Source organism: Canis aureus, chromosome X (assembly GCF_053574225.1).
Source record: "Canis aureus isolate CA01 chromosome X, VMU_Caureus_v.1.0, whole genome shotgun sequence".
Classification (NCBI taxonomy): domain Eukaryota; kingdom Metazoa; phylum Chordata; class Mammalia; order Carnivora; family Canidae; genus Canis; species Canis aureus.
In genome coordinates, this window is record NC_135649.1 from 28,965,510 (window position 1) to 28,978,981 (window position 13,472).

A 13,472-nucleotide genomic window follows, 5' to 3' on the forward strand; every position below is an offset into this window, starting at 1 on the left:
GAAAAATTTGTTCTCTTAAGGAAAAAATTCAACTGACAATCTAAACTCTTCATTTGCTTAACAAACCTCTCTTGGCCCCTTTCCTGATACTATTTGGGTAGTTCATCGACTGGTCCCTGTGTGGTTTGTCACAAATTAGAAATATGAGGGCTCCAGGTTAATGGGGTTTTGCTGCCTTTTCTACCTTCTTCTCCATTGATTTTTGGCGTCACCACCAAATAGTGGTAAAATGGATTCAAGTTCATCTCTTGCCCCTTCTCTTGCTCACTCTCAGAAAACAGCAGGTAGTAAGAAGGGAGAGGATAAAGGCAAGCTCCTTGGTAATCCGGAAACAGAAAAAGCAATCGTTGGAGATGCAGCACTCATCATACTATTATCCATAGCTGAGAAAAGGGGTTGACTTATTTCAAAAGGCTGGCTGGAGGAATGACCAAAACAAGTGATTTGAGAGATGCCTGGCCGGTAGCACTAATGTCAGAGAACTTGGACACATTTAGACTCTATCTGAATATCGAAAATCAGATAATCTGGAAATCGTGGGCTGGCAATAAGGTTACTTGATAACTTTGCAGCAGTATCAGCTGAGGAAAAAAGAAAGGCTTGATTGCTGGTTGTAATTAGCAAAGAGCTGGTCTAAAGTTTTAGGGGTCTTCATGATACCAAAACATCTGGGTCAAAAGTAAAAATTCAGCCAAATACATGCAGATTTTTTTTTTTTTTGGTTTATGTGACATCAAACATCTGGTTATTTGAAAACTTCTGGACACTTGGCATCATGTGGATGTTTTAGAGTCATCTTGACACAGTCCATGGCTCCTTTGTAACCATGATGAGTGTGAATGATGAATTCATGAGAGCAATGTATCCAATCCAGCTCAATTTTCATTCTGCAACTCACTTGAATGAGAAAATTAGGTTCTCCGTGGCCTGCTAAGAACATGAGAAAAAGACCAGGAAGAAGGTTCTAAATACTCTAGGCATCAGGTTAGCCACTGCAAAACTCAACTGAGCCGAAAGCTTGGCTGGCTAAACTGTCAATGTCATCAGTTCACACTGGTGGGAAAGGAAGTTACTGCTTTCTGACACACATAGTAAAACCTTGATTAATTGGAATCCATAAGGGATGAATGGAATTTTCAATAAGAATACTCATTTTGTTTCATTCTTGGCTAATAATATGTTTTGTTTTGTTTTTCCTCAAAATGCTTGTATCCACTTTCTCGCCTCCGGGAAGCAGCCTCTAATGTTTGAGGGTCAATCCAGATGGAGAGAAGATATAGGAGACAAAGCTGAATGTGACCTAACCACAGGTCATCTCTTGGCAAGTGATTTAAGAAAAATCAATTCCTTGCAGATTTCTTCTCTTTTGGTACTATTGCTGCTTTCTCATCAATGTGGAGTACTGAGGAGGGGCATGAATTCGGTTAGTTGGGGTACTGGTTAGGTGAGTTCTGGTTAATCAAGGTTTTACAATAAAAGACCTCGCCATTGCCTGGATAGATTATGTGTTGAAGAGAGTTGTATTTGAATTTATCTCTTGGAAAGTGCTCTGTATCAGTGTTTCCAAACTCCTATTATACTGCAGACTGGCCAACTAACTTTTCCATCAGGATCCTGAGGAATGGAGAGAGAAAGAGAAGAGCAGAGGTGTAACCATTGTCTCTGAAGGAGAAAAGGTTTGGCTTGCCTGTCTGTTGGCCTGTGTATGGGAAACACTGTTCTTCACCTTAAGATGCCCATGGTATCTTGGTTGTACAAGAGTTGATCTTACATGCTTCAATATAATTCGCATGCCCTTTGGGTCATGGAGGATTCTGTTTTCAGGTCCTCTCCTGTACTTACCCAGTGTGTCCTTCCATTACTTGGTATCATGGCTTCTGAGCTTGCCCCTATTTCTTGTTGCTTGGATGAAGGCTATTCGTTCTTTCTAGCCCCGAAGAGCATTAAGGAGCCAAAGGAGTGTCAAGTGAGATGGATTTTCTCATGAAGGCAGCCTGGATAACAATTAGACCTACCTGAACCAAGAACATGGCTAAGAAGAAGCCAAATCAGGAATTTATACACATGGAGTATCACAGTTAGGCGACGCACTTGTTTAAATATACAAAATGTCTTTGCCAAGTCTGTATATGGGGTGGCCTATTGAAGAAAGACCCCATTTAACTTGAAACCGAGCTTGTTCTTTGGCTTTCAAGTTAAGCGGGGCCAGCTTGAATAGGCCATCACATATCAAGAACAACATCTCATCACTCATACACATAATTGAAGAAGCCAACTCTAATCAACCAACCAATCTTTGTGAGCAACCATCATGCCTTAGTGGGGGGGAACAAAAGGCTGTAACCTGACTTTTCAGTAGATTGATTTGATTTCTCACACCACTCATGTGAGGCAGATGGGGACAGTCTTAAGGAAAGCCTTGGGCTCTTGAAAGCCTAGGCCATTGACACCCACACCATGGCCTTCATAAGGCAACCAGTCTGGTGTGTGAGGGGAAGGAAGGGGTGTGGAGGGGTAGCCTCTGTCTGGGAGTTTAAGAAGGGACCCAAGTTAGATCAAAAATGAGGGCAGTGCCCTGGAGTCTTTCTGGTTCCCAAAGCTGCCAGGCAGGGGAATAACCTGGTCATTCCACCTTATGTGTGAGTCTTGTGCTCTCTCCTCAATAATAAGATAACAGTCTTGCCGATTACTCGTCACTAAGGGTACCCGGTTGTGGTGACATTGAGGCTGACCTTGGAGTCACCGCCCCCGCTGCCGCACTCTCCTTTGTCGTACCACCATTTGTTTTTCAATTTGTCCAAGAGGCCTTGCTCATTCAGTTTTAATACTGCCAGGTTAACAGCATTTCTTGAAACGATAAAACATAACTTGTAAGAAAATGCACAAATGCTTAGGAAATCGTTAACGTATAAAAAGGAGCACAAGAGGACAAATTGGCTAAATTTCACAGAACGTGGAGCTATAAAAATGTCTGTACAGCAAATACAGGGTTAAATATTGGAAGGTGGCATGGAGGATAACATTTGCTCAAAACTGAAGTGTGCGGGATGGGGAAATTGTCTTTGAGAAAAAAAGTAACAAGAACACCACATCCATGCAATTAACATTCGTCACATATGGCACCATAACTTGGCTTTTACCATTTAAATTGAAAAAGCCGTTGAACTGTAAAATTAAAACAGCAACAAACAGTCAGAGAGGACAACACAGAGAGAGAACATTAAAAAAAATGGATGCATTAAATAGATGAAACCATAATTTACCGTCTTATTTAACTCCATGGAATATTGTAGGTTTTAAACTTTTAAAAGTTACCTCAAAATCCACAAGAAAGAAAATGACAACAAAATGCATCAGGGTAGGTGGAATACTATAACAACACGGATATTGTTATATTATTCCACCCACCTTAATGCTGAGCCTTTAGGGGTTGCCACACCATAGCCTTTGGAATCCAGATTTCCACCAACTTTCATGGTATCACACGGCTTTCTCTGCTCAATGTACTCATTCATGGTTGACTCCAGCAGGAAGGCGAACTTTCCCTTGGACTTGCGCACTCGGGCCACTCCGTCTGCGGTTGTTTTGGTAAACACAGATGGCTCTGCTGATTTCATGTAAGACCACATTTTCTCATAGACAGCGATTTTGGACCTCTGCAACAGAGAGAAGAATTCTTAGAGCTACCAGATATTAAAACTGGAAAAGACCTCGGTGCAGTGGTGTTCAAACATTCCTGATGGCAACCCACGGGAAGAAAAGCGCGCCACGCTGTAACCCAGCAGGTACATTCATACATATGTAAACATGGTTCCAAAATAGGTTCCTTAAAACCATACTCATTTTTGCGATGTGTGGTGCTTTCTAATATTTTCTATTCTATTCTAATTCCCTGAAAAAAAACCAAACAAAACGTGCCAGTTAGGACCCACTAAAGTGATTTCATGGCTCCACTAATGGGTTTGCAGTCGAGTTTGAAAAACACTTTCCTAGTTCAATCTTCCTCCCAACTCAGAAATCTCCCCTCTAATATCCTGCTATGTGATTACCTTTTACTTGCCTGGAAAAAAAAATGCCATTGGAGGGAGACGTACAACCATTTTAGTTAGCCCACTTGGCACGGGGCATCAATTATCTTAAGAAAGTACTTTCTTATTCTGAGCTGAAATTTGTTTCTCTGTCACTCCCAGCCATTAGCACTATTAGCACTATCTGCTAGAGTCATGCAAAGCAATCGTGTCCCTTCTTCTGCATGATGGCCCCCCAAATGTTGCAAGGCCGTTGTTATTCTCCCCTTCATCTCTTCACCTGGTTGAACTCCACTGATGTCTATAACTATTTCCAGAACACTCACAATTTTGGTCTATCTCCCATAGGATACTAGCTAGCAATGCCTCTCTTCAATTAGATTGCCTAGAAATAGACATGGTACCCCAGATATCTGACAAAGAGGATGAAAAGAAATACTGCTTGCTTCTTGTCACTGAAGAATTATTTTCTAGCACGACACTGCCTGAATTTGCATTCATGTATTTAGCCTTTCATCCATCCTTTTAACAAATATTTATTGAACACGTGCTATAGCTAAAGCACTCTCCTAGGGGTGTGAAGGCCTCAGGTAGAGGCCAAACCCAAACTGTTACTTCTTCCTACCAAGCCAAGTTTCCCTCTTCTTTACCGTGTTGGATTTTGAATTTAATGTCATTAAATTTCATCTCAAATCAGGTGGTCCTTAGAACATGTACTAAATTCTTATAGCTCTATGTTAGGCATTCTGGAGAATATAAAGAAGTGTGGTCTCAATGACCCCATGACTGCCAATTGAGTTGGGAGCTAGGTCCTTAGGAATGAAAACCCTGTGGAAAAATTCTAAAGTGCTATTTTACTAGAGGTGAGGTAGCATGGTAGAAACTATAAACATATGCCATGACTTCAAGTGTCCTTTAGAGCTTTTCTGGCCCCTACCTCAGACTTGTTGATTGTTAGTTTAGTTGCTCTTCTCTGGATTTTGACTGGCTACATTCTTGAGGCCTGCTTAAACAATTCCAGAGGGCTGGAGCTCCCAGAGCTATTGCCCTGGAAAGTAAGCACTGTTGTTTATGGCAATCAGATCCCCCACTGAAATTGTTCACCGAGATTGGAAGTATGGTTTCCACATTTGGTTTGCAAACAGAATGGGAAAAAAAGCCATTATGACTGAAGCCAAATGAGCAAAAAGAAGAACAGTAGGAAAGGAGTTTAGAAGGATAATCAGAGGTCAGATCTTATAAGAATCTATGGGTCATGGTAAAAAGTTTGGATTTATTTTGATGGGAAATTATTGGATAATTTTGAGGATGGGTGTGATAAGGTCTGATTTAAAGTTTTAAGTCATTACTCCAGTTGCTATATGAATACACTCTAAGGAGGGCCAGAGTGGAAGCAAGGGGACTGGTTAGGAGGCTACTCTAGTAGTCCAGGGGAGAGATGGTGGTAGCTTCAACTAGGTTGGGAGCAATGGAAGTAGAAAGAAGAGGTTGAGTTCAAGACGTGTTTTGGGGAGACAGCGAACAAGCCTCGCTGATGGACATCTCCACCAGATGGTCCTATAGACACTTTGAGATTAAAGTATCTCATTACCATTGCTCTGGAGCAGGCTCCCATCATTTTTTTTTATCTGAACTACATTGCCTCCTAATTGCTTTCCCAGCTTCATATCTCCAATTTATCTTCCAGTGATCCTTCCAAAATGTAAACCTGATAATTCTTTAAAATCTTCTGACAGTTCCCTAAGACCCAGGACAAAATTCAGACTCTTATGTATGATATTCAAGAGTCTTTATGATCTTGACTACAGTCTCCTATGATCTAGTCACATTGGACTATTGACTATTCACCAAAATATGCCACACACCTTCATGTCTTATGCCTTTGATTATGGTTTTGCTTCTGCCTGAATTATCCCTATTCATCCTACAAGGTCAAGAGCAAATATCATGTCTTCTGTGAAATCTTTCCTGACTCTCTCCTGCTCACACAGAAGTGCTTTCTTGGGTGCTCCTAAAGCACTTTTGCTCATACCTTTGCTACAGAGCTTACAGGAATGCATTTTGGTGAGTTGGCAATGTGGCTGTCTTATGTTACTGGGTGTTCTTGAGGACAAAGTCCTTGCCTGGTTCATTTTGGTGGCCTCTTGGCAGTCAGCACAATGCACATAGTAGGCATTCAAGATATATTTGCTTAATAACTGAAGCTTAGCCCGATCAGGGTGACATCTAGATTGTTAGTCAAAGGTATCAGAAAGTTGATGAAAAATGGCTACCAGCACTAATTTTAGAACACTGTAGAATTCTAGAAATGAAGTTACTCTCAAGATCATTGGGTCCAATTCCCAGCTAAGCCGATGAGGATACATGTTTTGTAATCCATTTTGTTTTGTTTTTGTTTTTGTCACATGGCCTACCTTTGTTGTCCACACCAGTAATTTTCTACCTTAATAATCAGGCCTTCTAAGATTGAAATCTCACCCATCGATATTTATGAGCCTTCCATATAACATTATCCTCATCTGACACATAAAACAATTTCTAAACATCACAATGAAATATATTCTCAATGACTGAATTTTATCTCAGTAGGAATTTCCTAGTCAGTGGCTCCAAGAATTTTTAAAAATAGTAAATAATTCAGATGTACTGAAAAATAAAAAAATAATGTAAGAATACCTTGTACTTGCCACAAAACTCAATAAAACTTTACGAAGTTAGTTGAAGTCTGACTATATTCCCCTCCTTAACTGCATATCCTTCCTCCAGACCAAAAGTAACCATTACACTGAATTGGGTCTTTTATTTTTTTAAATATTTTATTTATTTATTCATGAGAGACACACACACACAGAGGCAGAGACATAGGCAGAGGAAGAAGCAGGCTCCCTGTGGGGAGGACTTGATCCCAGGACCCCAGGATCATGACCTGAGCCAAAGGCAGATGCTCAACTACTGAGCCACCCAGGTGCCTCTGAATTTGGTCTTTATCATTCCCTTGCATCTCTTTATATCTTATGAGAATAAACACATCTCCTTTGTGATGGCTGCAGAGTATTTCGATCTATGGCTATACTGTACTTTATCTACCCAACCTCCCATTGAAGGACTTTTAGATTAATTCCATTTTTTTTGGCATTAGAGGCAATACTGTGGTAGGTGCATATCTTTGTGCACTTGCAAGGAGATCTTTTGTGTTCATCTTGCCCCATCAAACCTGAGTGAAAGGGGGAGAGAGGGTGGACCAATTTGTCTCTTATGCTATTTGTAAACAGGCTATGGCTTCCAAAGATAAATTTATAAGACAAGGGCAAAGGGGTCTGTGAATTCTGATCTGAATGCACTATAATTTGGATTCATTTACTTCATCATTTACTTGAGCTCTTTGATTGCTGATACAGGTTAAAAGGTTTATTCCTTTAGGTAATGATGCATTTCTAGGAGAATAAATGGCAGTGTTTGAAGTGGGCACTTTAAATGTGCATGATGTACATGCAGCAGATATTAATGAACCCTGTAAATGAAAAGTTAGTTAGTGGTAGAAATGACTGGGTCCTGGTTGATTAGTGAATTCTGAAGCACTGAAGGAGGTTAAGAAAGGGAAAATGCAATGGCTCATAAGTGAGAAAAATTAAGCTGAGACGTTTATCTTCCTAACTAGTACTTAAGTGGCAATCTAACATGTAGACCAAAAAGAAGAAAAAAAAATCATTAGTATTTTTTTCAGTCTACCTTATTTTGGCTGAAATACTGAAGGCAATATAAGGAACTGAATCTTAGCTCAGTCATCTGGGAGAAATTTAAAAAATTATGGGTAAGATGTGTAATAGCAAGTTCTTTTTTCTCAAACCTGCTGTGATTCATTTATTTCATGCCACAGAGCACCATATTGTATGTAAGAAGGGTACGTAACAATGGGCATGACCAGAGATCACTCGAAATTCTCTTAGCACTGCTAGATAATTAGCATATGAGATCCAAAAGGAGATATCCATGAATGGAGGAGGAACAGATTAATCCAAAATAGCAGATAAAGCAGAGCTCTAGCATTCATGGATTCAAGTCACTGTTCCAACTATTTGTAATAAATCATGAAGATCAACCATATGGAGAAATTTGCCCTTTTGTTGAGTGGAAATTTGAATCTTGAGTCCAGTGAGGTTGCTGCATGGAAACAAGTAATCAGTGACCGCACTTAGCCTGCTACTTAGACTCAGACTTCTCGTATGTCTTTGCAGGGGTGCTGGTTGCTCCTCATCACTGTGCATAACTCTTCCTCTGGAGACCCAGGTAATACAAGGTAACTGTAGAGTACAGTGCTTGGGAATGTGGAGTCACATTGCTTGGTTTGAAGTCCGCCTGCTAGGTGCATAAGTTGTCTAGCTCCTATGTTTCTCAATTTCCTCATCCATCAAATGGGATACTTTTTTTTAAAGTACCTAATTCAAGGGATTCTTGGGAGAAATTGAATGAGTTAATACAAGCATCTCACTTAGAACAGTGCCTGGTACACAGGCAGGGCTGAAAACATTACATGTTTTTATAGTATAGAAAGCGTAATTTGTTTTATTTATTTATTTTTATTTATTTTTATTTTTTTCATAATTTGTTTTAGTGGCAGAATTTCATAGCATTATAAATTACTTTAGTCCCATAATCACAGAATCATTACTTGATTTTATGGAGAGAATGATATGTTCAAGTGTTATTCGTGTATTTGGGTCTACAGATATATTCCTGGTGAATGGCCAAGGTCTGCTATCAATAAAAGTCATTATCATTGGATTTGGATTTAAAAATTTTGTTGGAAAAAAATGGTTAGGATATCAAATTTCCCTTTAAAATGTATGTTTGGTAGTTTATTTGGGGTTCATACATTAAAATCCCCATTAACCAGAACATGCTACTGGGGAGACCCAGTGAATGAAGCTTTCTGCTTCCCTAAGAGTTCAATTAAAATATCCACTTGGTCACAGAACATCCCATTGAAATCAGTAGAGTAACAGATTTTAAGAAATAGAAGACCTTAAAAACCACCTGGTCCAGCCTCTCACTCAGTGCACTGGCTTCTCTGTTCAAATGTCGGTGGTGGTGAGGAACTCCTGAGCCCAAGAGAGGCTCGTAGCTTACACCAGTAAAAGCTGATGGAAAATTCTTTTTGCTGGGCTGACATCCTTTATGAGAGTCTCTCTCTTCTCCAGTCCTAATTCTGCCTTCTGTTTGAATTGGGCAGTCTCTCTCCTTTCTGCTTTCATTTCTCCATTGTAGGTAGCACTGGTTATATTGCTTTGTAATGGTCATCTCCAGTGCCATTTGAATGCCATCTGAGCTCCTTGGGAGTAGGAATTATGTCTCTCTCTCTCTCTTTGTTTCTGCATTCCCACTGACCAGCATAATGCCTGGCATGTAGGAAACTCTCATTATGTATCTGTGGAATGAATGAATATTACAACCGCAGTTCTACCTACTGGTCCTAATTCTGCACTCTGTAGCAATACAGAATAAATAAGTTCTTTTCCACATGGTGTGCAGCCTGAAGATTACTACCACTATGTTACCCATTAATTGTCTCTTTCACAGGCTAAACATTGTAAGGGCCTTTGTTTATTATTCTTATGACATGAATTCCAGTTGTCCCCATCTCCTTTCTGGGATCCTTCCGTCTTCTAGGCACTTTTTAATTTTTCAGAGTCCCTCCTAAAATGTGGCCCCAAGAATTGATGATAATATGCTTGATATAGTGGCACTAGCACAAATGATGATGACACAATCTCTTCTCATGATCTGGACATCAGCACAATTTTTCATTTTGACGGGATTCAACGGGCACTTTCCGATATGTTGATAGTTGAGAATTAACTGCACTAACAGAACAGATTGGAAGCATGATTGTCAACAGGAGCATGCATAATCTGCTAATTCACTTATGGTATTAATTTGCTGTCCTCATGCTGACAAAGTATTACATAATTTTCCAAGAGTATTGGTGTTTGTGACATCTCTATGCCCCAAACATGTACTGTGTGTTCCAAGTGATTAATTTGAGAGGTCAGGGGAAGATGGTTTTAGATACCTTCTTTTTTTAAGATTTTATTTTTAAGTAATCTCTACATTCAGTGTGGGGCTCAAACTCACAAGCTGAGATCAAGAGTCCTACACTTCACCAGCCAAGCCAGCCAGGTACCCCCAGTTTTAAATACTATGTACCTCAGCATTCCCCAAAGTGGAATGGGCTAGCTTTATGCATTTATTTTTTGGACACTTTTGCCATCATGCCTATATCATCCAATTCCACCACTGGAAGCATAAGACTAGCTTTGTACATGTCACAAAGAAGCTGTGTTCTCACTCTGTACCTCTCTCCCCCAATTTCACTGTCTTCTTTACTCAGGGATCCATTCTGTCCCCTTCTCTGGCATCAGTAGTCTTGGTCTTCATGGAGGTGCTCACTGATATTACAAGGGTTTCTGTTACCCTTGGGGCACCTGGGTGGCTCAGTTGGTCTGACTCTTAATTATGGCTCAGGTAGGAATCTCAGGGTTGTGTCTGCTTGGGATTCTCCGTCTCCCTCTGCCTCTTCCCCTACTCATGCTCTCTCACTCTCTCTCAAATGAAAAAATAAATAAAATCTTTAAAAAACAAACAAACAAACAAAACCCCCCAAGAATTTCTGTTACCCTTGGGCAAGGGATCATTTTTATTTGAATAGAGGGGATTGGCGTCCCCACAAGGAGAGTGAATTTCTTGGTGGTGTAAAAGGTGCTGCTCGGGGACTACAAAAAGCCAGCCCTGCAAATAGGCCACTAACAAGAGGAAAATGGCATATTTCAAAAAAAAATGCCTTACCCTCACTCAGTTTTGTCTTCTCTACTTTTATTGTAGATTATTTATTGCTTAGGAATTTGGTCAATTTCTTCTCTATACTGTACCTTTAGTTAAGAGAACATCATTAAAAACTATAATCTGCTTTTCCTTCCAAATTATTTAGCCTCTTCTCTAAAATTTCTACTTTTAGTAAAGGTTCGGGGGGCAATGCTAGCTGATACACACATTCAAAAAGGTGGCCTTAGCCTGCTGTCTGCCTGAACTGAGCAAGCACTACAAGACTTCTGTGTGCTTCTTGTGCCCTCCTTAACATTCAGGAGCAAATGTGCGTCACTGTGTTTCTCAAATACTGGGATATGGACATATGATCCTTGCAAGACAAGGCAATAGAAGAGAGGAAGCTGATGACACAACTGCTCTGGAGAGCTCCTGACCTCCTCTTTTCTCCCTCTCTTCTCTGTCTTTCCTAATGGTTGATGGCATTGGAAGAGGACAGGTGCTTTTGTGTCCTAGTGGGGTGGGCAGGACTGGAGGACTGGGGCAGAGCAAGGCCTGGATGGAGGGGGCCCATTCTCAAGTGCTTTAATGTGGTTATACATCTCAGGTCTATAGAAGTTCTTTGGATGGGGACGCTGACAGTGGAAGTTTCAAGCACTTGGGTTAGGCCATCAAGGGGAGATTTTTACGGCAACAATGTTGCCCATCACATCACTTTTCATGTATTTCCCTTTCTTATTCGGAGACATCTTAGATTCATCATGACCAGAAGCAGGAGATAGTTGAATTTCTGTAAGCTTTATATCTGTATAGGGCTTCCACATTGCCAAGGTGATTTTATACACACCATCTTATTTAACATCCACGGCAACTTCATGAGGTAGATGCAACAGGAATTGTGTGTTCATTGCTTAATCCCTAGCATGTAGAACAGAGTCTGACACCCAGAGGTGCTCAGTAAATATCTGTGGAATGGATGAATGCATTCCCATTTTATAGATGAGGAAATCAAGAGTAAAAGATGGTAAGCGCAGTGCCAAGGCCAAGTGGTATCACAGTGGACTTTCCATCAATCCAGCCCAGAGTCACCACAAGCAAGTCTGGGTAACACTGTGTTTGCTACACATAGCCTCTAGATAAGTCCCAACCAGAATGCCCCCCTGAAGGGCTTCTGATACAGAGATTCAGGAGTTGCTGCTGGCTCAGTGACTTGCTCCAGGCGACACAGCTAATGAGGAACAAAGCCAAGACACCCTCCAAGTCTGCTAAACTCATGACTACAGATTGTTTTCCCACTACAAGCCCAGCCTCTTTGGCTCTAACACTGACAATATACCTTTTGGTGAAAGAGAGCAACTCATCTTCAAAAACATTTTTAATTTCTTGTTCAAGCCCCCCCCCCCCCCACAGCAAATTGGGATAAACTGCAATCTAACCCCAATCGTTTCCCAGTAAGGGACTGGAGTAAGTGTATGTTCTTGTCACACACTGTAACCCTGCTATGGGCCCCTAGTGTTCACGCCTCACCACGTGAAGGGATCAGAGCAATTTGGAGCAGCAGCAGAAGAGCACATCTGGCTTGCCAAATGCATCTGACACATGTTTTTCTTCCATACCTGTTTTGAAGAAGCCAGTAGCTCTGATGAGGTGCATATGGAAAAAGGAATCATTGAATTTTACACTTTCTTTCCCTAAAGCAAAGGCAATAGTTTCCATTGGAGCAAGGCGCACAGGAAATTACTTCATTTCTAAAGCATGGCCCAAACCCTAGTTTCACTGTCTTTCTTTCCTTCACTTCAAATTTGCACATTTGTAAGCATTCAGACAAGTCCTGCTTGTCAGTTTCCTTCTGCTCAGTCAGCAACTGCCATGTGACTAGGTATTGGTGAAAGCTGGGGGAAGGGGAAAGAAATACTGGTTTCTATTCTTAGTTTTTCTATTGGTGTGCTATGATCCTGCCCAAATTATTTTGGGGGCTGGGCTTTTAGATAACTTCAGTGGAGTTGGAGGTCACCTTTTGCCCAGACATTGAGTTTTGCCCTCAAGCGTCAGGTACTCGTTCCACGTGCCTTTGACTAATAGTTTCACACTGTGCTCTCAAGTCCAGGGACAGGTTTACTTTTACATCAAGGAGTTTCCAGTGTCTCCTTTCCAAAGGTGCAGGTGACAATCCAGATCAGTTTCCAGTGACCTTTCTGGTGTCCCTCCCTAGCCTGCAAAGTCAGATCATTATTCTGATTTGTCTTCTGCTTCTGTCTCTCTTTCTCTTTCAAAATATTTTATTTATTTATTCATGAGAGACACAGAGGCAGAGACACAGGAAGAGGGAGAAGCAGGCTCCCTGCAAGGAGCCTGATGCAGGACTCGATCCCAGGACGCCTGGATCATGGCCTGAGCCAGAGGCAGATGCTCAACAACTGAGCTACCCAGGTGGCCCTGTCTTCTGCTTCTCTTGCCAACCTAGACTAAGAATATTATAGTGGGTTGAAAGTAGCATCAGTGGCTGTAGGACTTTGAAAGCCAGAGTCAACAAACTCTTGGATAAAATGGTCTGAAGTCCTATTACTCTATTCTGGGGCACTAGAGGAAGGGACCCAGTATCCTCCACCTCTGTGACTCTCAATC

At 41.0% G+C, this 13,472-nt stretch overlaps 1 protein-coding gene across 7 annotated transcripts in view; it reads right to left on the bottom strand.

Annotated features, from left to right (window-relative positions):
• Nucleotides 1-13,472, bottom strand: part of GRIA3 (glutamate ionotropic receptor AMPA type subunit 3) — a 276,587-nt gene that overhangs the window by 21,103 nt on the left and 242,012 nt on the right. For 5 of the 7 annotated variants that reach the window (XM_077888879.1, XM_077888880.1, XM_077888878.1 and 2 more), the window contains one exon: nt 3,409-3,656. In XM_077888879.1, coding sequence (XP_077745005.1) covers nt 3,409-3,656 — 248 coding nt within the window. Of the gene's footprint in view, nt 1-2,732; nt 2,848-3,408; nt 3,657-13,472 lie in introns of all 7 variants that reach the window. The other 2 variants (XR_013374893.1, XM_077888881.1) reach the window with 1 other exon arrangement.